This window comes from Ptychodera flava, chromosome 9 (assembly GCF_041260155.1).
Source record: "Ptychodera flava strain L36383 chromosome 9, AS_Pfla_20210202, whole genome shotgun sequence".
Classification (NCBI taxonomy): domain Eukaryota; kingdom Metazoa; phylum Hemichordata; class Enteropneusta; family Ptychoderidae; genus Ptychodera; species Ptychodera flava.
Genome location: NC_091936.1, coordinates 25,078,974 through 25,105,900, shown reverse-complemented (window position 1 = coordinate 25,105,900; position 26,927 = coordinate 25,078,974). Strand labels below are relative to the sequence as shown.

At 38.5% G+C, this 26,927-nt stretch overlaps 1 protein-coding gene across 1 annotated transcript in view; it reads right to left on the bottom strand.

Annotated features, from left to right (window-relative positions):
- The window catches only part of LOC139140467 (uncharacterized), a 47,533-nt gene extending 29,287 nt beyond the window's left edge, over positions 1-18,246 (bottom strand). The window contains exons 1-2 of the mRNA XM_070709761.1: positions 18,165-18,246; positions 98-1,401 (exon numbers count right to left, since the gene is read on the bottom strand). Coding sequence (XP_070565862.1) covers positions 98-1,295 — 1,198 coding nt within the window. The 5' untranslated portion in view covers positions 1,296-1,401; positions 18,165-18,246. The remainder of the gene's footprint in view (positions 1-97; positions 1,402-18,164) is intronic.
- Between the last annotated feature and the right edge of the window lie 8,681 nt (positions 18,247-26,927).

Below are 26,927 nucleotides of genomic sequence, written 5' to 3'. Positions count from 1 at the left end.
GTCTTCGTTCATCACTTTGATAGTAAATATGTTTGATACTCATGGCAAATCTCTGTGTTTTAGAACAGACTCTTATAATAAGTAGACGTTCAATTACCTGTCGCATCCTGTGTACATTGCATCTCTTCTTTCCATTTCATTGCACATCTGTGGCACGCTTCTATGAACGTGTTTTTGGATTCTGCAATCGCACCTCCTGCAGATGCACAGCCCCGAATAGCTTTCTTTAATTCTTGTGCGCAGTCGAAACGACGTGAATAATTCTGAAGAATCTTCATGATGTGTTGTTCCCATTTGATGCTCTCCTCCTCCACTTGATCCTCAATAGGCACTAATGCACTGTCAACTACACACATATCAACCAATCCTGGAAATGTTTCCATGAGAAAGGCAGCAAAGCCACAATTTCCACTGATGACAATAGGTACACCAACAGTAGACGATAATAGACCAACAATACCAAAGGAGTCTCCTTGGTCACCAGGACCAAGAACTACAAGATGGCTTTGTTTTAAGTCGTCCAGGATAGTGTCCAAACTTCCAGATGGGAAAGAATTAATCCTCAAACTTGCAGGATACCCAGCTTTTGACCTAAGCCTTTTATTATAGTCTGCACAGAGTTTCTCTGGAATTCCTCGGACCTTCCATGATGGTTTGTTATCAGTCCATCTATAGTGTTGGGAAACCTTCCCGATGGCATTTGCGATGATATCGAATTCTTCAAATGCTATGTCCTCTATGTCGTCGACCTCCGGCAGAAAGTGGAATGATAATAAATTTATGCCGTCGTCCAGACTTGGCTTTTGTACATCACAGTTGGAAAGCAAATTCTCAACACAGGGCCAGTAGCACAAGTGTTCTTTATCACCAATTGTTCTGAATTTCGTTTGGAAATATTTACGTACCCTTGAACCAACTGAAACAACTATTTCGGAGGCTTTTGCATGTTCCAGTGACTGTTTCTCACTCTGCTCTATCTCTGTTGCAGTACAGGGCAAACATTCAGGAATACGATATATCATTGTTACCAACTTTGCCCTTGGGAATATGTCTTTCTTGAAGCACTTGGCAATATGAATTGTTCCATTATGACAGTCATGACCAAATATTAAAAACAAATTTCTCAAGCCCTTCAGATTTGGGAAACAACTTTCATGCATTAATAGCCAGTCTCTGCTCGGAGTTCGACCATCTAGTTCTTTTTTAATCTGGGGTAACAGTAGGTGAACGCCATTCTTTCTAGCATCTTCTTTCTCTCCATCTGTTGCAGTTAAAACCGTACAATTTACTTTCATTCCTATATTCGCAGAAGGCAAGCGGTATCTTTCTGGACAAGAGAAAGCGTCCAATCATTTCTGTATGGCCACCATTTTGTTCCCACCATTAACACATTGGGTAAATCTTGAAGAAATTGAAACAAAACTTTCCTTAAATGCTCATATTCACCATTAATTTGATGTAGGTGTATATTTCTTTGTATCGCAATTTTGTTTTTCGCAAAAGACAAGCAATTCTCCCATAGACCAGGTCTAGAGAAAATGTAAAATTACACTTGAAAGGCAAACAGCATCTTAGCTCACTTGTTTAAGCGTCTTTTTGTAGAGACAAGGATATAGACAAGAGGGCTTTGTTCGGACTTATTTGCTTTGTAAGTCAATACATAGCTAAAGTTGCAAGTTTGATTCCGGTTGAAATATTAATGTGCCACTTAATCCCAAGCATTCAGCTCCTGAAAATACTTAAACAGATTCCCTACACAGTACCCTTTCTCTATCAAATTTCGACAGGCCTGTATCACCACCAACAACAATGCACCGCAGAGCCAAGATAGGGGCCCAGTTAATGTTCAACCATACAGTTCAACCGATGCTTCTAGGGGCAAACGCTGTTCCACCTCCTCCGAACCGTACCTCTAATTACCTCCTGCACGGCCATTGAATTCAGTCTGAACAGCTGGCCCACGTCAAACTGGTTTCACTGCCATCTGCAGGGATATCCTTTCAGATAGGGATATCAATCTTGCCCGTCTGCACATACCAGGTTATAATTATAATGATGGTGAGTGACACATTATCATCAGCAGTGAAGAACTGTCGCTGAAAACTCTACAGGACAATAGGATAAAAAATCTCTCCGCTCAAGAGTTCATTCAAGCATTCTCCGTCTATAAAAATGTTATGTGTGAGTCACTTCCTAGCTGTCGAGAAGAACTCGATGCCTACAAAACGGACATTGTAGATGTATCATGCTTCAGTAGTCTCACCTTCTACGATTACCGGCGCATCTTTTCTGTCAGAGCCGCTGCTAAGCCATGGCATCACTATGGATTGGTCATGTTGTAACGTGCTTCTGTACACTTTGATATTTTCAAGTCTCAAAGCAAACCTATGCAATATATGCAATAGTATTTCCCATACCACTCAGGCTGCCCAAATAGTGACATTAAAAAGTCAAACAGCAGTCCACAAAGGCTCAGTCGCCCTCGGCGCCATACAACCGTAGCGAGCGGAATCATATTACCTTCCTTGGTAAAAAAATTTGCAACAACTTGGTTTGCAAAAGACACAACTGCGGTTTTTGGCATAAATGCTCGAATTTCCACTCTTCTGAACATTCAGGAAAATGCCAACTGAGAGACCAACCCACCAGACCTAAACACAAATCAATATCGACACTCTGGCTGCAGAGCTTTAAACCACCCTGGTAAGGAATTCGCCGAATATACTTGATCACTTGTCTCTCTGAAGGATTGAACACGAGTATACTTTTACGTCATATGCCCTCGTCGCTGTTCATCTGCCGCAAACATGATTGGAACTAATTTGGGATAATTGGATGGGGAAGTATTTTCGATTTAATCTACAAATGTAATCTCATCTGCTTTTCTGTTTACATTACACACTTGTTTTTATGAGTAATTTGCAATATTACACCATTCAGTTATAGGGCATTTGGCACTTTTGAGAAATTTGAAAAATATGCAAATCCAATTATCCCAAATTAGTTCCAATCGTGTTCGCAATCTTCTCTTGGTCCGACGAATGTTTCGTGTCAGAGCAAATCACCTCAGAGCTCCGAAAAGGTTATCTTATCGGACCATTTACAATTCCACCATACACTAACTAGCTGTGCACCCTAATAGGCGTAACAGAGAAGCATAATTCAGCAAAAAAGCACTTGATCGTTGATTTATCATCACCACACGCCAACCAAATTACGCTTAGCATCAATGACCTATTCGACAAACAACAATTTTCGCTTTTCTACATGACGATATATCAGATGCCATTGCTATTCAACGTACCAGCAATGGAGTGTAGCTATGCAAGACGAATATTGTCAACGCATTTAAACTCATCCCAATTCACCCATCGGTGTGACACCTGTGCGGTACACAATGGAACAAACAGTTGAACTTCTTTACGCGACTGCCCTTCGGGTCACGCTCTAATCCAAACTTTTTGACCAGCTCTCCAAAGCACTTTGCTGGATTGCGAACGAAATCAAGGTTTTGAAGTAGTTTTCCATCTACTAGACAACTTCTTCTTCACGGTTGACGCACCATCTTTTCATACCAACCACACAATGGCACTGCTTACCCAGACGTTCAAGCAACTCTTAGTGCCTATCGCGCCACACAAGACCGTCGGAAATATCACCGTGATAGGATACCTCGAAATAGAGCATGACACAATCAAGATGAAAGCACACCTTCCACACGATAAACGCTCTAGGATTGCCTCCCTCTAGCTTTGCAAAACTTCTATCCAGGCGCACATGTACCAAACATGAACTGCTAGGCCTCCTAAAATGTCGACCACATACTGGGTAAAAAAAAACATAAGGTTGCGTTCAAAAAATGATGAGGGGGACTGGAGGAATCGCGATTGAATCTTTTTTTAGATCCCCTCAATGCCCTCGAAATGTTCAAGTCCCCCCGTTTATATGATCAAAAATGTTCAAGTCCCCAAAAATTATCATATAGCCGCATATTTATTAGAAAAAATAAGCGTGTATTGCATAGTTCTGCACGCAGATGTGCGACACTACCTCTTATCAGCAGGTTGCAGAGCGATATACCTAGGGCAAATTCTTGAACTGATTCATTTTTAAATGCATCAGTGGACTTTTTGGATTTATCAGGCAAAGCTAATTTGCATTTATCCAACTTTGGCCAGGTCAATGGCACCAGCTGGAAAACACACAAAATGACAATCATGAGAGAGTATGCAAATTCCTGGCTACATTTTACCAAATTGTGAAAAACTAGGCACAGTATCCTACCGAAAAATATTTTTTTTTCAAAAGTACAAGACATATGCAATTTAGATGCTACTTATAAATGTTTTACAAAATTGACAATACTGGAAGGTTAAAATATTCTATCAAATAAATGTTTTAATCTCAGAAACTTTTGGTGTAATAGGTGTAATAATGGAAAATATGGTAATTTCCATTCAGTCACACATTTTTTCATTTAAATTAGAGTCTTTACTGTTCAAAGTTTTACGTTCGTGTTAATGTACAATGAAATGTGAAAATTTCATTCACTTGAAATGAACGGTTTTATACATTGATTTTAAGTGATTTGAGAACAATTGTGATTTTTCACCGTACATTTCTATAAGATAAGGCATGGTGAACCAATTTTTTTCTCTAATATTTGATTATTCTTATCTGCCAGAATTCAAAAATACATGGTAACTGTTAAATCTCCTAGTCTTCTATGTGTTGCTCTCTGGTCTGATCTTGTGTACAAGTACATGTATGTTTCACCGTCAATCGAGTGTCGTATGACCCAAACTCCAGAGTCAGAGCTATCACTATCACTGCCGGTATGCAGTGACAATGACACTGCCCGTATGCAGTAGCAGGGCAGTAGCTGTATTAACTTTGTATTTTGACAACATTTTTGTTCCGTTTATACTACAGCGTTCTCGTTCTACTCCCTACAGCATGTTTAGCTGTCCAGTATTCAGCTTGCCAACACAACCTACGTGTACCGTGCATTTGTATCATTGATAAATAACTTTTGGTCTTAACTCTTATTCAATAACCAGCAAAATTTAGACAAACGGGCTTTGTTGACAAACTGAATATTGTGTTCCAGCATGCTGTAGAGAGACACCAAAAAACTGTTTTTGATACATAGTATGAAATATTGAAAAAATTATCAACAGTTGCAACTCCTACCATATTACATGGCCAACTTGTTGTTTTTATGAAAATTTAATGGCATTCATACATTTTAAGATTTTTTCGGGATTAAAGTCATAATGCGACAAAACGGTTCTAGATTTTGTTTAATTATTACTAACATTAGAACCATTGGACGACATCAAAATGCTGGGAACAAACTCCCCCTGTAGGCATTCCAAAACTTTCAACTATCTGTTTGATACCAATTCATTGCTCTACCAAGCCTTAACATTATAGCGTTTCTTGGAAGTACGACTTCAATTGCATGCTCTCCTCTTTGAAGCTTTGTTCATGCTTACAGATAGAGTTCCCCTAAACCACATCACGTTCACCAACCTTCTTCACTTCTCGCTATTGAGACTTTGGTTCAAACCCAACTTGTATACCCGACATTCATTCCGTATTTGGGCAGGCACTACAGCAGCGCGTGCCAGCCTCCCTGGTCACCGCATTCAAACTCGGGGGAGATGGTCAAGGGACTGTTATCAGACTTATATCTAGACACCAGACAGCCTTTTCGTCACACATCCCAAGCATTGACTACTCAATAGGAACACTTGTTACTCTGTGATCCAGTTAGCTTCCTTGTTAGTCCCCACGGACACTGTCTGGGGGGACTTATAGGTTTGGTCATGTCTGTGCGTCCGTCCGTCCGTCCGTCCGTCCACGGACACCGTCTGGGGGACTTATAGGTTTGGTCATGTCTGTGCGTCCGTCCGTCCGTCCGTCCGTCCGTCCGTGCGTCCGTCCGTTCACGCAGATATCTCAGAGACGCCTGGAGCGATTTCGTTCAAACTTGGTACAAGGATAGTACCCTACCTCATACAGATGCACGTCGATTTGTTTCACAATGCGATTAAATTTGGCCGTGTTAGAGGACTTTTTAGTTTTCACCTCCATAGACTCCCATGTATAAGGCAGTCCATAGACTCCCATGTATAAGGCAGTCCATAGACTCCCATGTATAAGGCAGTCCATAGACTCCCATGTATAAGGCAGTCCATAGACTCCCATGAATAAGGCAGTCCATAGACTCCCATGTATAAGGAAGTCCATAGACTCCCATGTATAAGGCAGTCCATAGACTCCCATGTATAAGGCAGTCCATAGACTCCCATGTATAAGGCCAAGAAAAATAAAAATTTAGTTTCTCATCGTATTCATATTGCAAAAAGGATGCAGTGACAAAGTTTTTAGTCCCCACAGATAAAGTCCAGGGGGCTTGTAGATTGGGTCATGTCCGTCCGTGAGTCCATCCATGAGTCCATCCGTTCACGCAGATATCTCAGACACTTTGACAAAATGTCACGTGACCTCGGTGACCTTTGACCTCAAATATACATATTTGTCCATAACTCAGTAACCACAAGTGCTACACCCTTCATATTGGTATGATGGGACACCTTATGACGCCACATATTGTACCTCATTAATTATGCACATATCTAATTTTGAGCGAGCCAATAGAGCTAGAGGTCTGATTTTTGGTATATAGGGATAACTTAGCAATACAATTTTTTTGACAAAATGTCACGTGACCTCGGTGACCTTTGACCTAAAATATACATATTTGTCCATAACTCAGGAACCACAAGTGCCACACCCTTCATATTTGGTATGATAGGACACCTTATGACGCCACATATTGTACCTCATTAATTATGTGCATATCTAATTTTGAGCGAGCCAATAGAGCTAGATGTATGATTGGTATATAGGGATAGACTATAGGATAGAAATTTTTTGACAAAATGTCATGTGACCTTGATAACCTTTTACCTAAAATACACGATTATGTCAATAAATAAGTAACCACAAGTGCTATGTCCTTTTAGTCAGGTGGCTTAGCAACAAAAAACAGCAAGATCGTTACACGGATGACAAAAGTGCCAAATTTGCTACAGAGGTTCACATATGTGTGTAGATCAAAATTAGCTATTGCTCCAAAATTTGGGACACCGGAAAGGCTCGATGACGTCATAAATTCAAAATGGCCGCCATTATAACGCTTAAAAATGGTAAAATACAGTTTATTCAGCCAGTTTTCACTATTCTTGTAAATAAACTGACTCAAACATTCTCAATTATAAATAAAACATTGAATTGATGCAAATTAATTATTATGATGACGTCATAAAGCCAAAATTGCCGACCAAATTCAAAATGTCCGCCATAACATTGTCTAAAAATGTTAAAACACTGTTAATGAAGCCTGTTTTCAGCATTTTATCACCTGAACTGAAATGAACACCCCAAATTACAGACAAAACAGATAATTGATGCAAATTAATTATTAAGATGACGTCATAAAACCAAAATGGCAACCGAAAGTTACAAAATGGACGATTATGAAGTTTACTATGCTTGGTACAATAGCCCATTTACGTGACAAAATGATAGTATAAAAGTAATGTACAATTTGTATTAATATTCCATAAACTTAAAATAAAAGATAAATGTATCAAAACTTAGCCAATAAGTTCAACACAAGTAACAAACTCTTATGAGATTATTGATTACTAAAAATGGTTTGTGTTTGAAAAATCGAATCGATATAAAGGAAATGGAGGCAACTTCACACACTGGTTCTACCTTTGCTTGTGATACGGTATAGTGAGTAGATCAATGTGGTTTGGTGATAAGGGAAAATGGTGAGAAACCAGTGAATCGATAGTACTTTGCCCTCGTAAGTGTCCTTGGTCCCCGAAATAAGGTTTTATGTTGGTTATTCCTCCTAGCGGCGTTTCGGGCCAAAGTGGGGTCCCTTCTTCAGTCACTTGAATGGTTTTGTATTCCCACATGCTCATTTTAATGGTAGCCATTGTTCATCAAAGAGAGATGCTAAAATCATTATGTTTTGGTCAGAATTTTGCGTGAATTGTTGCTCAGACCGTTCATTTGTACTCTCCTTGTGTTTGAATTTTGCTTGAAGGAGGATATATTGTATGTTTTTCTTCCTTTTATACGTTATTATAGGTTTTCTGGAAAACCATGGCCAGCGTTTAATCGCCCTTCATAATTTTCCAGATTCTTATCACATTGTTTGATTAGGCTGGTTTTGATGAGGTTGTGCTGACTAGTCTTTTGTTACATCATTACTCTTACTTTTGTTGATGAAGGATGGCTGACGTTTTGTTACATTCTTTTTTATACAAGCTATGTCTTTCTTTTTGTTATCTCTTTGTTGATGATTTTGCGTTGAGAAATTGACCTTTTTATGAAGTCCATATTGCTGTTGTATGTACATATCTGAGTAATTCACCTTCAATGAAGCATTTGAAAGTCTGTGGCAGATAAATATCGTCAGATGGTTTTGTGTGGGTTTTAAAATCGAGCCATCTCATGAGATTTTGTCGATAGAATGTTCAATTATGAATTCCCAAGTTGAACGTAGAGTACAGGGTGTTGCACTCCTCGACAAATGTTCTGAATGTTAAAACTTGATGTTCGATTCCTGTGTAAACCATTAACATGTCACCTTTTAAATTTCCATACGAATATTTGACCGGATTTGGGATTTAATATAACTTTCTCCGTTTCATGGTATATGATATCAGCTATTTCTGGTGAGCCCATACTGCATCCATAGATTCGTTTGTATTTTTCTCAGTTGAATTCAAATATGTTGCGTTTCAGAATAATCGACAGTTAAGGCTTTCATGTACATTGATGGTGGGTTTTTGTATCATACCAGTTGGCAGTACTGTTTCAGAGTCCAACGCTACGATCGCTGCATTTATGGCTTCATTTTTGGCATGTTTTTCTACATTGATACCACGTCTAATGTTACCAGAATAGAGTTTGCTTGTTTTTTTAATTGGTTCTAACTAGAGAATAAAGTTTTTTGTGTCCCTGGCATTTATAAGTCGTTTTGGACGATTGGTTTTATGACAAGGTCTAGACATTTCGACATTTCTTTTATTGGGCTTGAGCAGCCATTTCTATTCAGACGTTGGGTGATGATTGTTTCTTCTGCTTTGGTTTTGTGTATTTTTGGCAGGAGATACCATCGTGGTGTACAAATTATTCTACTTATGGAAATAGGGAAACTGTAAATCACCTCGTCAATGATCTTCTAGTCGCAGATAAATGATTTCGTACACAATATCCACTGTATAGTCAATGTCGCCAAGTGTATTAGTGAACATTTTTCAATTCGCAGCTGTCATAACTTTCTTTAATGTCATTTATCTTATTCACAATTGCTATGCCTCATCCTTTATTGATGGGTTTCATTAAGATTTGTTTGTTTTTAGACAGATTGTTCATGGCAGTCTTTTCTGCCAGAGAGTCATATTCTTTCTGAAGTGGGTTGCGAATGGAATTTCCTCTATCGATCTAAGTTGCTTCGAGACAGTTTTACAATTTTTGGGTTTTCCGCGGTTACTAGTGTTGAACATGTACTTATCTTAGAACAGATGTCTGATTGATTGATTGATTGTTTCTCATGATATCGCATAATCTTATGATGCGAATAAATTTGTTGATATCTCATACGACAATTTTTCTAGACACTCCGGAGTGGGAATAAATTTCAAGCCTTTACTTAATGCTTTGATTAAGGTTTGATTTGCAAGATTGTTGATGAATCTGAGAATCTTTCTGAGTTCTTATCTTTGTTTAACCTTCCATTTCTGCTTATGTTCTTCCTGGTGTTTTTTTTTTATGTTTTTATGTTTTGGGTTTCCAAACAGCAAAACTCGTCTGGTCACGTTTTTTGCAGTTTCCTTCATCTTTGAATTCCTAACCAGTCTGGTAAGTGAACAACGAAAGGCAAAGACGCTTTTCATAAAATTCACGAAAGCTGCAAAAAAGTAAGCTAAACTAGATTCAAAAAGCAAAAAATAGTCTTCTTTTTGTTCATAAAACCCTGACCAAACGATCTTTTTCAGGCCGGCACATCCTCCAAAAAGAGAACTACAGTAACTGTAGCACAAAACTATGTCACCACACACCGAGACACAAAAAGAACGAAACCAAGAACCAAGAACGAAAAACGAAAAAGGCTTCTGAAACAAAGGAAGTAAAAGACCAAAATCACAAACATAAAACCTTTTTTCAGGGACCAAGGCCACATGACCAGGGTCAAGGCATGATTTATTCACCGGTTTCTCGCCATGGTTTTCGTAATCATGAAATCACATCACTATTGATCTACTCACTATAACGTAACACTTTCAAAGGTAGAACCTATGGGTAAAGATACCTTTATTTCGTTTATATTGGTTCAGTTTTTCAGACAGAGGTAATTGTTAAAAATAAATAATTTCATAATAGTTTGTAATTTGTGTTGGGCTTATTGGCTAAGTTTTAGTACATTTATCATTTATTTTGAGTTTATGGATTATCAAGACAAATTGTAGATTACCTTTAAAGTATTATTTTGTCACGTAAATTGGCTATTTTACTAGTCACAGTGAACTTCATAATAGGTCATTTTGTAATTTTCGGTCACCATTTTGCTTTTATGACGTCATCACAATAATGAATTTGTATCAGTTATATGTTTTGTCTATAATTTTGGGTGTTAATTTCAGTACAGGTGATAAAATGCTGGAAACAGGCTTAATTAACAGTATTTGAACATTGTCAGACGATAATATGGGGGATATTTTGAATTTGGTCAGCCATTTTGGCTTTATGACGTCATCATAATAATTGATTTGCATCAATTTTATGTTGTATTTGTAATTTGGGATGTTTGTGTCGTTTATACAAAAAATATTGAAAACTGCCTGAATTAGACGTATTTTACCATTTTTAAGCGTTATAATGGCGACCATTTTGAATTTATGACGTCATCGAGCCTTTCCGGTGGCCAAAATTTTGGAGCAATAGCTAAAATTGATCTACACATATATGCGAACATCTGTAGCAAATTTGGCACTTTTGTCATCCGTGTAACGATATTTTTGTTAAGCCACCTGACTATTTATATTTAGTAGGATGGGAGACCTTATGACAGCACATGCTTTACCTCTATTAATTATGCACATATATAATTGTGGGCAAGCCAATAGAGCTAGAGGTCTGAATTTTGGCATATATGAATTAATTAGCATTACATTTTTTTTTCAAAATGTCACGTGACCTTGATGACCTTTGACCTTGATTAAGCGTATATATGCATAAGTCACTAACCACAAGTTCTATACGCTTTAATTTTGATAGAATAATAGACCTTAAGATGTCACATCTTGTACCTCATTTATTATGCCCATATGCTTTTCTTGGCTGGCCAATACAGCTAGAGGTCTGATCTTTTTTCCCGATTTAGAACCATAACTAAGACATGCCTCTTGTTGCACATTGGGAACAATGACATAGACCTATGTGTCCATAGATTTGAACATATACACTCCAGTGATACTTCTTAATGACCACATTTCCCTGCCCCATAAAGACTAATACTCCTATTACAAGTGGGGACTATGTCATTGTCAATTAGCTTCCTTGTTGGTATATAAATCAGTATTTAGACAAAATGCACTAACCCAACCTTCCCATCCATACACAACCATTTCACAGCATTCCATGCTTGAGCTGTACAGGGGCTCTTGTCTCCTAAGATCACCAAGCCCACGTAAGCCGTGCATTGCTGCCACTAGGGCCTTGAAAGCCCACCTTTGGACCACAATCTTCCGCATTCCATCCTGGGGTAGCAGGGGGCACCTTTGCAGCCAATTCAGTGGTCATTAGCCGTTCTGTCAATGGTGTGAGCATACCTAACAAATGCTAATGATCGCTCTACCCATCGACGACGTCATGCAAGTGTGATGCGCCAATTTTGAATCTATTCAACGCAGATACGTTAAGTTTCGAAGGTGAATGCAGTGAACATGGATTGAATATTCAACGATGCATCATTTCTTGATGACCGAGGCTCAACATGTTGCACGGCTGAGGGTGTAAAAGCAGGCCAGTTCGATGCCTGACCTATTAAATTGCCCCAGTGCGGTAGAAATTTAGGAAATCAAGAAGCAGCAGTGAAGAAGCCGTGACTTATTTGAAAGCCTGTGCACTTGAATGGTCACAGTCGGCCCCTTTCCTATTATTTAATGTTTAGAGTCTGCTGTGGCAGTACTGTGTGACGCACCAAGTTACCGTGCAATGCTGCTGCTGTAACTATTGTTTGAGGGTCTGCGCTACGAGAGCATGAATTCAAATTTGGCATTAATACTCGTTATCATCCCGTTGTATAGTACTTTTGAAAGTACACAATAATGACAGAACTATTTTTATTAGGAATATTCATAATCACAATATTCATAAATAACAGGGCCTGTACTGCAGCTGTGCAAATTTGGCATGATAACTGATCATCAATCAGTATTCGAGTGCACTAGGGCAGTTTTGCTAGTATACAATAATGTCAGAAATATTTGTTGTTTGTCAACAGTATTCATAATCATACATTCATAACTTTTGAACTCCTACTTGTCCAAATAAATGTATAACAATTGGGAGTTATACGTCGGAAAGGGTGTCTGTCTGACTATCTATCTATCTATCTATCTATCTATCTATCTATCTGCCTGTCTGTCTGTATGTCTGTCTGTCTTCCTGTCTGTCTGTCTGTCTGTCTGTCTGTCTGTCTGTCTGTCTAAATGTATGTATGTATGTATGTATGTATGTATGTATGTATGTATGTATGTATGCATGCTCGTCTTTTCATGAGCAAATAACTTGAAAATTGCTATGTGTTGGTATTTGGTATGTACATACTACTTACAAATGCAAATGAACCAGAAAAATAGAGAAAATGGTAAGAAAACACAAAATACTTCAAACTTCTTTGATATTTTGGATACAAGTACCTTGTGTCAATATAAATCAGAGTTGTCAATATGGTGATGAAATCTGCAATTGCACATATTTAATGAATTTTTTGTTTTTGTAATATTTTGTTTCTTAAGTTATCCTGTCAGAAACTGCTCGGCCAATCATTTTAAACATATTATCAGAAGTTCCTGGTGATGAAACAAATAAACTTGTGAAACAGTATGGTGAAATTTTTAGGAAAGTATTGTGGGACATTCCATTTTTGGGTCAAAATCTTTTTCTTTGAAAATATTCTTCTGATCATTTTTAAAGTATATATATTATAAAAATAATTTAGTATCAGCTTAGGGTTGGACAATTTGATTTCTGGGGTGGGGCTTGAAGAATTTCTAAAAAGATTGTTGATTGCCATTTATAGGGAAAGAAAAATTGTCCACCTAGGGAATATGCCAAAAAATGTTTATAGGCCGTACAAATATTTGTTTCCGTGTATCCCGAGACAGTAGACTGTGTCTTCAGTAGCCTTTGGAACTGCCGCCTTCTGCAGTTTATAATGCTCAAGCTTTAATATATTGGTTGATAATTAAGCCGCTATTTAATCTGCTGCATAGAATAAATGGCATGAATAAGCAGAAGCCTGAATATTTTGCATACAGGTACTTTTTTTTGTACAAGTCAGAATTTTCAATATTTCGATGAAATCTGGAATTGCAGTTTTCATGAATTGTATATATTAAATAATCAACAAGTGTCTGGATCTGTTTAGGAAGGCCCGCATGATGCACCCACACAGTAAACACCTGTCCTGGTTACTTACATATGTGGCACTGCTATACCGTAGTATATGTCCAGCATTCTCCCCAGACTTCAAAGAGTGGCGGCTCATTAATATTCACGAGCATTAATATTCGTGAAGAAAAGCGTAACATTTTTTATGCTTTACCTCCCCCGAGTTTACTTTCTTAGGGCTGAATGTACAAATAATAACAACCATTCCCACCATACCTTTAAGGTATTCTTTCAGTTTTAACTAAACTGTGCAGAAAAAAAATCTTGAATAGTTATACAGGAATTGTTTTGTAACCCCAAAAAATAATTTACTTCTTTGTCGTGCTTATATCATCACTCCCTCTATGAAGTTTAAGCAGCAGGCAGTGAGCGAGCAGCTTCTACAGTAACTGGAGAATAACCCCACCCAGCCTCCAAGTGCCATCTTCATTTGTCACTGAAAGTGGGTCAAGAGGGCCCCATGCAGGCAGATGTAGAGTCCCTGGGAAGACCCATCACCCTTGCTGAACCAGACTCTCCTTTTGGCCTGATATATCATCTTCAAGGAGCTCACCCAACTGTTTTCACGCTTGTTCTGTACAAATTTAACCCAGTTATTGAACGAGTCTTTTTTAGAGAGTGGGAATTTCGCCGAGCGATTCTGTCTGTTGCCTCTTCACCAGGCGACTAGATACCATATGTATTGAGTTCAAACCCGATTGAAAACTAGCCGTATTTGCATCTTTGCTCAGCAAGGGGCCTCTGCCAGTGACATACGCATAGCCGTTGCCAAGGCCCCAATTTGCTCCCCTCTTGTACCTGAAGTCTTGGTTGTCACAGATGCCAAACTCCCGGCAGAGGGCTTCGTAACTGACCTTATCGTGGGGGTTGTTCCAAGCCTTGAAAGTGCCATTGTCTGGCAGTGCAACCCTAAACTCATAGAGAACGCGACCGGTGGTGAAATACACATGGAAACGGAGAAGGATTTGATCTGAGGGGCAGGGTGGAGATCAACAAGTGGTCTTGGAAAGTTATGCCACGACCGGCCGTGGCGCACCAAACAACGAAGTTTAACTTCCGGGGCGAGTACTTACTGTTTAGGGCCTTCTTGATACAGCATGTCAGCTTGTAACTGCAACGGCAAGTAGCGGCTTTTCTTTCAATATAATCAGCAAGCTTGGTTGTGTCCGTAAAAACTGAGACATGCACCGTGGTTCTATAATTGTAAATCTCCTCGTTTTTGAAATACTTATCTGTTTTGATCTGATAAGCCGTTCTTGAGATATCAAGCTAACAGAGAGACAGACATCGGTGTGACATTAGCTCACGTGTGAACTTTGCGGATATAAACTGAAAATGCTCACGTGCTTCAGTATATCTTGCATTTGTCTGTGAATTTAAACTTTTGCAACACGTTTGCAACTTCATTGAAAGTGTTATGATCAACATCGTGAACATTATTCAGCACAGATTAATTCAAAGGGGCATTAAGGATATAAATATACTGAAATAAAAATACTAAATTTCTTTGACAGCTGTCATTGTAATACCACTTAATATAGCAAGTGTAATTGCCTTTGGTCAAGCCCTTCACGATATATACGCCAAATTATGAAAGCACATTGGATATACAAATTATGAATTAGCTGACATGAAAATGCAAAATATCTTTCACTGTTACAACACAATTGTCTCATCAATATACATAGCAAGTTTCAAACACATTTTAGAGTCCTTCAAGACTTATAACCCTGACTAGGAAAGTCGATTAAATATGCACGTTAGTAATTGCTGGTGTAAAAATGCTAAACAACTTTCATTAATATTTTATCGTATTTCTTCAATATACATGTAAGGTTTCATCGACTTGATGAAGTCAATCAAGATATATCCCAAATTAGAAAAGTTCGTTAAATAAGCAAATTAGTAATAAGACTTAATACAAAATCAAAAGCGACTTTTGGTAATATAATGTCATAGTATCGACAATATATAGCAAGTTTCGTCAACTTTAGTCAAGTCAATTCAGATATACATCCCTAATTAGGAAAGTTCGTTAAATACGCAAATTAGGGATTGGCTGAAGTAGAAATGTGAAGTGACTTTCAATAATATTAAATCATAATATCTTCAATATACACACCAAGTTTCGTCAGATTTGATTGAGTCAACTCAGATATATCTCACTTATGAAAGTTCATCGAATATGCAAATTACCAATTAACTTTCATGTCACACCTTTATGTCTTTCATGGCGGATAAATTATTGTGTGATCACCATTTGTAGCATATCCCATCCAATCATCCAATTCTGTGCAGCAGTGCTCATTGTATGTCTTTTTTTTCTAAAATAATCAATTATGCAAATGAGCATCAAATATGCAAGCCACACTACTAAAATATAATCAGCACTTGCCATTAGCATATGGTACCTGTCTACTAAATCTGACTTCAAATCGTGTAGGCGTTCTCAAGATATCGTGTATACAGACAGACAGAAACGCTCACACACATAGACATCGGTACGACAGACGACGTTCATATATGTCAGGTAAGAATCCTTAAAAATACAAAATTAAAGATTTCAACAAAACATTGAACAAACCTTCATATTTCCACCCCTAGGAATACGTGCACACCAAATATCAAAACTGACAACCGGTTTGGAAGACGAGGATGTTTCACCAAAAATGGAAAAACATTGCCTTAAAATATAGAAGAGTGTATCTCATTGCCATTGGGGCAAATCTGATTAAAACCATCCTTGGGGACCTGGCGGTTTTCAAGTAGTTTTGAAAGGACAACGTTGACGGACACAGACGACCGTCGACAAGGCAACCACGTAATCAGTAAGTTCTGAGTTGGCGACAGTGGGGCTAATTATTTGGCATATGGTATGGGACATGTATTTAACGAAATATATAGAGCTCTTACCTTAATTTCTATTAACTCACCCTATTCTCTATAAATTCCATCTGTACAGCTTTGGATCAAATATCTGGTGTGACTTTAACAAACATATATTTACTACCAAAGCTTCATTATGTCTGCAATAGCTTTTATATCAGACGCCTACAGCCTGATATAAAAGCTGCTAACCTTACTAGTATTTGTTAATTTTTCACCCAATATAGCAATATTTATTGGGTGCTAAATACACCATCCCTTCTGTTTTCATAGGCTTTCATAGTCAAAATCTTCACAATTATGAGTAAAAACATCAAAATTTTAACGAGTTCATACTCTGTTGACTTATATTTTCATTGCTGTGTTTTTATTTTTAAAATATTTGAAAAAATTGAACGTTCGAGAAAATTTGTTTCCGCTGTGCTTCTACGGGTCCCTTTGGTACGGGACGCGCACGGTTAACGTACCGGCGCTACTGTCAGCACGGCCGTGTGACACGGTACGCGTCACCCGTCACCCTTGACAGGCGCAAAGGGTGTATTATAACTAAAACCTTACAATGTATGTGTCCTATTCACAGTCGCCCGTTTTCTCCAATTCCTCTCTGCGCCTACGCGCCCCATAGAGATGTATGTCTATGCACGTAAAAAGAACAAAGTCAGGAAACCGAATGGCTACGCTAACTATGCTTAATCATCTTCCGCGTTCTTTTTACGTGCATATAAACACGTCCATGGGGCGCGCAGGCGCAGAGCGGAATTGGAGAAGACAGGTGACTGAGGTCGGACTTGTAAAATAAACGGCTACGCGATTATCCTGCTGTTTTGAAAGTAAACATGATAAAGCCAAGATCTGGCCTAAGGGCGGTTTATTGAAAAGTCATTTGTGGCAAGTTCATTTCAAAGCAATGAAAATCCCAAGAATAACCAACGTTTTGCTTTGCTGACCTTTAGGCATTGATCTTAGCAAGCACAGCACTTACGTTGAGGCAACAGCTGAACCACAGACATGAAATGTATGGGTATAAAAACATTAAAGCCCATTGTAAATTTAACAAGGAGATGATTATACTTCTCCACTTGCGTACTTGCGTTTGGTATGAGAGATCGTCCTGTATCGTATACTCTCCAAATTGCTTTAGAGTCCCTACCCGAACAATTTAGAACGCCCATAGCGAGTGAGGTTTGGGGTGAGATAGCACTTTTCTTAATCAGCTTATTACTGTACATTATAGATCTTTTGAGCTATCTTCATGTTCAAACTTCATGGAGTTAATATGTATTGTTATGGTAGCACTAGAAGTTTTGGGCCAGATCAGAACGGAAGTTGACAATTTTAACCTCTGTCACAAGATGTGGGAGGTCACAATCTGAAACCTGCAAAGAGCTTTTGATCAAACTTTGCAGGCTCAGTGATATTGAGCCATGATGATCCCCGAGCTGTAATGATAAATGGGGAACAGCAAATAGAGGTGTATTAGAGGCACACATATCATATTGGTTACTTACCGTCTTCATCTAGGTCATCCATGGTATGGCTGTCCTTGTTTTTCAAGTTAACAAATCACATAGCTGCGTTTCCGAGCACTGGGGGCAAAGGTTGTGACCTTTGAATGTCATGCAAAACACATAGCAGTGTAAATACTGTGTCAGCACTCCCGATCAACTCGACGGCAAAGATGGTCTCCTAACAAATGATGTCAGTACTCAGTCCTATAATCGGATAATATATGTATAATGAAACCATTCTAAAGTGAATTTTATATTCAATAAGTAATTATGGTAAATACGCCGACTTAAAAACCTCCCGAAAGGACGATTCGGCTTTACTGAGACGAAAAAGAACCATACTAGCTAGTTTATTCCCTATAGCACTAATTAATATTGTGCATGCCTTCCTGATGCAGAAAGATCTGGAAAGTATGAGGGAGCTATATGGGGGCCCGTTCTAGTCAAAATTATGTTTTATTAATTTTAGTATGTTAGAATTAATTTTATGTAGACTGGAATTAATTTACTAGCACCTCGAATTAATTGTATGTTTCTTTTAATTAATTTTTATATGCTTTAATTAATTTTGTGTAGTCATGCCGAATTAATTTTATGTGTTCCAATTAATTATTTCTGTTTATCTTTGCTGCAATTAATTTTATGTAGTCTAGAATTAATTTTGCTAACATTTCAAATCATTTATATGTCTTTTATGCGCCAGAATTAATTTTATGTAGTTTAGATGTAATATATTAATCCCTTCAATTGATTTTGGGTTCAAAATGTTTTCACGTGCTGCAATTAATTTAATGTGTGCTAGAATTAATTTCTACCAGTGTCTTGAATTAATTTTGTGTTCGTCGAAGTAATTATGTGTGTTCGCTCGAATTAATTATGTGTTTGAGCGAATTAATTATATGTGTTCACTCGAATTAATTTTATGTGTTTGCTCGAATTCATTATGTGTTTGCTCGAATTATTTTCGGCCGATCCCACAGTCCTTTGCGCACGCTTTCTTCAATCAGTATGGCGACTTCCGACCAGAGTGGTATTATTCAGGCGCTCGATACGTGATCTGTGAAAATGGAAATCAATAAACTGATCACAAAAAACTTTTGTAGTGTCTCCTGTCTGAGGGATCGTGTATGTGATTGCCCATAGAGCGAAGACCGACCAACTTTGTGTTTACGTCAGACGCGAACGTTCATCCTTTCTAAATCTATCGGCTTTGCCAATCATCGTGTACTGTACATAAAGTGTAGTGCAGTGTACAGTAAGCGTACGCAGCATTCGAAAATGAAATCTGCCGAACAGATATCTACGAATATGAAAACCAATAAAGAACTTAACAATGACCACCAGGAAATGTCTCCAAGCTTGATTACTGTCAAATGTCCCTAATTACAAATATAGCATTCGGCAGTTTCACCTCTATCTATATATTTTTACAGATAGACACAGGCGCTGAAACTGTCGCTACGCGAAGCCGGCCTGTATACCGGAGGAGAAAACAGGCCGGCTTCGCGTCGCGACAGTTTAAACGCCTGTGTCTATCTGTATATGCGTTTGAAACCGTTATTTGTATTCTGTCGAGCTCATCCTGCATTCACGGTTGGTACTCATGTACAATCATGATGTGTTCCATTCTGATGAAGATTCATCAGTCTTACTTTTGCAGTCTTTTTTCCGTATGATAATCCCGACAATTCGTGTTACGTTTAGACGTGGTGGCCGTTTTATGACAAGTTTTCAATACTGCTAAGCTACATAGCGTCACTATCGCATGATCGAGGTAGGCCTACAGCGTTGTTGAACGGGATACAGAAACTCTGCAGAGACAGAAATGATCGTTGACATGAACAGACAATGTTCTTCAGCACGTAGTCCGCAGATTGCGGATTGGGAAAATAACGTGTCCCAGTAAATAACGGAATATTTATGTACATTAACTCGATATTAATCAAATTTCCAGCTCATCGCAAAAAACGTATTGCAAAGATTAATTTGTCACTGACAAATACTGCACTGTACGGAAAAATCAGTCTGTAGAATAGTTCAAGTAGTACTACCCGAGACAAACACTTGACAATGTGTTGTCAATTTTGATTTCATTTCACAAACTTCATACTTTATCGAGTATTGCGTATTTCGGCCTTTGTGAAGCCGTTTTATTGATATTTTCAATGTTTATCTTGGCTTTGTTGTGGAACATGTTGAATCGTCTCCGCGGACATGTAGGCACTAGGCCGTATTGCAAACATTCAGAGGCCAAATTATCGTTTCGAAGCAAACAGTTCTATAACAGAAACACCATCAATTCTCTCTAGCAAAGTTGCGTTAAATATTCAGTAAAATGTCACATAACATTAAAAGTGTGACGGGGTCGAAGTGACTTGGGTACCGGGGCGAACAAAACCAGTGTGAATTAGAAAGCATTTGCAAGCAAAAGCGAAGTTCCAGAGACCAGAGCAGCAGAAGAAACAAGAGAATGTGTGACAAAGATAGGTGCAGAATGAAAGAGTGCTTTGGATTTTAATATTCAAGCACGTACCTATAGTTAGGGCTGATAGCAGTAAACACCATAATACAACTAAAAGCAAGGCAGTCCGGGGAATTACAGTACACAGATTACAAATGCCTACATGTACGGTAAAAACGCAACAGATACATACGGGGGCGACAACGCACGGAAATGTATATCAGACGACATTCTCGCGAGCCAGAGCAATAATTTTCGCTCCGCTGACCTACGCAAAAATCAATCACTTGACGGGTAGCGCTGAGTTGTTGCCGTAAAGAGGCGCGTGGTTTACGACGATGATCAGACGAGAGGAAACATCGGACCTAGGCTGTTGAAATTGAAAACCGAGGCCACATGCATTTTCATTTGATTTAAAGCACAGACTAAAACAATTTTCATTGCTATGTCGCTGTTTTCACAAGATACTGACCGTTTGATCTTGGAAAGTTGAGTTGCTTTTACGTGCAGCCAACGCATGCCGGTGCGGTGACAGACAGTTCACTATGAATGCCTAGCTCTGCATGGCAGGGCTGTGTGTTACCGGCGTTAAACGGCCGCGCAGACTGATATAGGAAAAACCGCTGGTGGCTCCTCAGAAATACGGCGGGCAGTTTCTCCGCCAAAACAGCCGATTTTGAATCCAAATTTTGCATTGATCTTCGTTTTCGAGCACACCCACCTCGCCTAGGTACACGATGTGCCCAGCCGCGCTTGTAAACTTACGCAAAGCCTACTTTTCTCTTTCTATGCGAGCGAAGCGATCGTATGCGCCGCCATTGTTATCTCATGAGCATTCGGGCGAAACAGTATAGCGCCACGTACGGCGGGTATTTAGAGAAAAATAAAATCAAAAAGCAACAAAAACAAAGCAAAAGAAAGCTAGAATTATTAATAGCTGAACGCAATATGATAGTTGAGCAATGCAAAATAAAAAATAAATAAATAAACAAACAAGAAATGCCCGTAAAACCCGTCCGAGCTGAGCGATGACGTCATAAGCGTGTCGCAATGCATTTTGGGTAATTAAGGTAAAATTTGTGTATAGCATGTTCTATGGTAGTAATACCGGAAATAGAGAAAGAAAGAAAGAAAGAAAGAAGGAAAGTGAGCAAAAACTAACAGTTCCAGAGCTGTTCTCTGGAACTAATTACTGGGGTCGAAGCGGACAGCGGTCGGGATGACGTGTTCCCCAAGCGAGCTACCTACAGAAGTCTGTTTCGTCGCAAAAAACATCAACATTTAAACCCCGTCATTTATTTACTGATGTTATTCTCAGCATCACAAACATATACGCCTCTGCTATGTATCACAGCAAATAGTTATGTAAATGGAATCCTCGTTTTTTTGCGAACCCGGAAGTGTGTCTTGCTCAATGCATTTCCTATTCATAGCGAGGGAAACTGCCCGCGTTCCCATGCACCTTTTTTCAATGCCAGTGCAACGCTATCTGTGCAAAATTTGTGGTGATATGCTCCCGTGTGATGGAAAACCTCTCTTATTCTAACAATGACGTAGTTGACTTTGGACTTCGATTTCATAAATGTGGTGTTCATGCAGTGAGTTTGGGTTGGCGCGCTTATAATGCAATCTTCGCCCGTCTGCTGTCCGATATCCCGCATAAGGCATAAGACCACTAGAAAGATTGCAAGAAACCCGTATTTCAACTCTGTTGTCATTTTAGTTGCCTTCACTGCTTATCGGAGAGGTTTTTCCAGGATTGGAAGCCGTGGGAATGTAAATCTATATCTTTCTCTGTACTGCGCCTTTATAGATCGCCTCTAACTCCTGAAAACAACAGTAGAAATCAAAACCACGCGGTCCATTTGGTAGCAAAGAGTTCAAAGATCATTTTCCGCATGCGGGAAATTTTGGCCACCGATGAAATTTTTTGTCTCAAAGCGTTAAAGTTGAGTATGCGAAATCTGTGTTGCTGGAGGCCTTTTTGTTTGCCAAGGACCTAAAAGTGGGCCACCTGATTGGCCCAAACGATGGCATAGTGTACATTGAAGATACTATGATATAACGTTATCGAAAGTCATTAACTAGTTTTATTTCAGCCAATTCCTTATTTGCATATGTAATGAACATTTCTAATTAGGGATATATATCTGAATTGACTCAACCAAAGTTGATGAATCTTGCTACATATATTTCAGATACTATAATACATGTCATTAAAATTCGTTAAGAATTTTTGCTTCAGCCAATTTCTAATTTATATATTTGATGAACTTTCTTAATTAGGGATATTTATTGACTTGACCAAAGTCGACAAAACTTGCCATGTACATTAAAGATACTATGATACAAGATTATTGAAAGTCATTTGACATTTTTATTTCAGCTGTTATGTAGGTCATTTCCCCCCACACTCATCAGACCTGAGTTCAATTAGTCTAGAACATTCTCAAGGTCACTGCCCTTAATGACCTCACAACCTTGAATTCAATTAGTCATGTTTGGAATGTTCTAGAAATTTAATTAGATGTGTAAGAGAGATAATTTTAGAACAGTAATTATAAGCATGTCAATAAAAGTTCTAGACTGTTCTCATATGCTCTTATGTAAGCACATGTGCATAAAAAGGGACGTACACAGCTTCCAGTCAGATTTTTTGTGTCGTGTCTCTTGTGTGTTACTACATGTTTGGAAACCCAGCAGTAGTCATTCTCAAGACTTTTCAAGACCTTCACTGCCAACGCTGGATTTATACTGTGGACTTTGTGCAACTTCAAGCCTGCAAGCCAAAGGACTGTTCATTCATCCGACAGACTGTTACAACTCTGAGACTGGAGCTTCGCCGTCCCAGCTGAGATAAGTAGTCTGTACACTTTTAAAGCTTGTACTCTATCCCTGACTTAGCAATTAGTTTTATTTTCGTAATAAATTTTGTTTAAACGCTAACTGCTGAGTTCACCCTTTTGTTCGTTTTCTCTGCACGTAACAAATTGGGGGCTCGTCCGGGATACGAATATTTTGAGCCGTTTGACAACATTTTGACAGCCTTTTCAAAACTACTGTACACTGTGAACTCAGCGAAATCCAATCATGGCGGAATTCAAGCCAGACGAATTTATGGATGACCTTGATCAGGACGCATTTGATTCCCTCAAAAAAGACAACCTCATCGCACTGGCCGATTTCCTTAAAGTAGAAGTTAAAAGATCTATGCGCAAGCGAGAAATACAGTTCAAGATTGCAAAACATTTAGTTAATTCAGGCCATTTTGAGGAGTCTGCCCTAAAAGATTATGAACCTGAGTCTTCCTTTGAACTCAGAAAATTAGAGTTAGAAATACAGGCAGATTTGGCACGTGAAAAGTTAGCAATGGAAGAAAGACAGAAAGAAAAAGAATTACAAATGAAAGAAAAAGAATTGCAAATGGAAGAAAGACAGAAAGAAAAAGAAAGGCAGGAAAGATTAGAAATGGAAGAAAGACAGAGAGAAAAAGAATTGCGATTAGAAGAACAGCGATTGCAGGTAGAAATAAAACGTTTAGAGCTTGGACAGTCAGGAAAATTCTTCCCTTCAACAAGTTTGACATCACTAAGCATTTCAGGTTAGTTTCCCCTTTCCAAGAAAAGGATGTTGATAAATATTTCCTTCATTTTGAGAAAATTGCTCAGAGTCTGAATTGGCCTAAGGAGTCCTGGTCCATGCTTTTGCAGAGTGCTTTGGTGGGTAAAGCCAGAGAAATTTACATTCAGTTGTCAGTAGAGCAGGCTTCAAATTATGATTCTGTGAAGGAATTAATTCTCAAGGGCTATGAGTTGGTGCCTGAAGCTTACCGTCAGAAATTTAGGGATTGTGAGAAGGCGAAAGATCAAACTTATGTTGAATTTGCTCGAACAAAAGAACAAATGTTTGATCGTTGGTGTTCTTCTGAAAAGGTCAGTCAGAATTATGAAAAAATATGACAACTTGTTTTGATTGAGGAATTTAAAAGGTGCATCCGGAGTGACATCAAGATGTTTATCAATGAACAAAAGGCAGATACATTGGAGGTTGCTGCACGTTTGGCCGATGATTATTCATTGACCCACAAATCTTCATTTCTCAGCAAACCATCCCAGTCCTTTTCATACAGAAACAATGCAGATGAATTTAACTCGTCCTTTTCATCCAAGAGTTTTCAAAGGACAGTAGGAAATCAAATGACAACAATTCATAGAGTTCAAGTAACACTCCCACATCATCAGATCCCAAGTCTCAATATCCTTCTGACAACAGTTCGGTACACTTTCTTGTAATTATTGTAAGAAAGACGGCCATTTAATGTCAGATTGTTTCAAATTGAAAAGAAAACGTGAAGGTCAAAGTGGTCAAAGTGGATCTAAGCCCACCAGCTTTATTTCTTCATCAACTCAATTAGAGTCTAATAATGTGTGCAACACATTTTCTGAGGTTAAACCCCTCTTATCCCAAATTAATGAGGTCAAGGTCAATTCTTCTCAAGATAGCATTATGGGTATTTTCGAACCATTTATTCATGATGGTATATCGCTTTCTAGTGATTTCTCTTCCGCTACCCCTGTCAAAATTTTAAGAGATACCGGGGCTTCCCAGTCTCTTTTGTTGGCAGATACCCTGTCGTTTTCTGAAAAGTCATTTTCAGGTTCTAAAGTTTTATTAAGGGGGTAGATTGCAATGACTTCATTCCTGTTCCTCTCCATAATGTCTATTTGTCTTCGGACTTTGTTTCTGGACCTGTGACTTTAGGTATTAGGCCTTTTTTGCCTTTTGAAGGGATTCACCTTCTTTTTGGAAATGACCTTGCCGGGGACAAGGTCATTACTAATCCACTTGTGACTGATAATCCTAGTTTAGATCAGAATCCAGAGCCAATAGAGGAAGAAATCACCGCCCTTTTCCCTTCATGTGCTATTACTCGAGCCATGTCAAAGAAAACTTCTGAGAATCAAAATACTCTCAAAAAATGTCACAGATGTTGACTTAAATGACACCTTTCTCAGTCAGGTGTTTGACACGGATCATTCCGTTATCCCTCGTGGATTTGAAACTTCCAGTAAAACTTTTGCTGACAAAAGTCAGACATTTTCTAGATCAAATCTCATTGCAGAACAACACAAAGACCCAGATATTTTGTCTTTGTTTGACAGGGTAGATGATGAAGATAAAACTTCAGATAGCTCTGTTTCCTATTATACAAAATCTGGTATTCTCATGCGTAAATGGAGACCTCCAGATGTTTTGGTCGATGACGATTGGACTATAAAACATCAAATTGTGGTTCCAAAGCCCTACCATGCTGAAATATTGCGCCTGGCCCATGAAACGCCCTGGGCTGGCCATTTAGGAGTAAGGAAAACTTATCATAAAATTCTCAGTCACTTTTATTGGCCTAATCTTAAGCAGGATGTAGCACATTTCTGTAAAACTTGTCACACATGTCAAATGGTAGGAAGCCAAATCAGATCATTCCAAAGGCCCCTTTACAGCCAATTCCTGCATTTCAAGAACCATTCAGTAGGATACAAATAGACTGTGTTGGGCCCCTACCAAAAACAAGATCAGGAAATGAGTGCATGTTGACAATTATGTGTACATCAACTCGTTTCCCAGAAGCCATACCACTGAGAAACATAAAGACAAAGACTATAGTGAGAGCTTTAGTCAAATTTTTCACTTTATTCGCCCTCCCTAAATGTTTCAGTCCGATCAAGGCTCCAACTTTATGTCTGGTATTTTTCAACAAGTAATGGATCAGCTAGGCATTAAACAGTATAGGTCATCCGCCTATCATCCAGAAAGTCAGGGTGCTCTTGAGCGATTTCATCAAACTTTGAAAAACATGATTAGGACCTACTGTTTTGACACAGAGAAGCAGTGGGATGAAGGAATTCATTTTCTGCTCTTTTTTGTAAGAGAGTCAATTCAAGAGTCTCTTGGTTTTAGCCCATTTGAACTTGTATTTGGACATACAGTCCGTGGCCCACTTAAGCTTGTTAAAGAGAAATTCCTATCAGACAATGATGATTGTCTGAATATTTTGCAATATGTGTCAGATTTTCGTACAAAACTCTCTAAAGCATGTGAATTAGCCAGAGAAAATCTTGAGTCATCTCAGCAGTCAATGAAAATCAAATATGATAAAAGCACCTCAAAACGGAAGTTTGAACCAGGTCAAAAAGTTCTTGTTCTACTTCCGGTTCCTGGCAAACCACTCCATGCTTGTTACTTCGGGCCATACCTAATTGATAAGAAATTGAGTGATTTAAATTACATCATAATAACACATG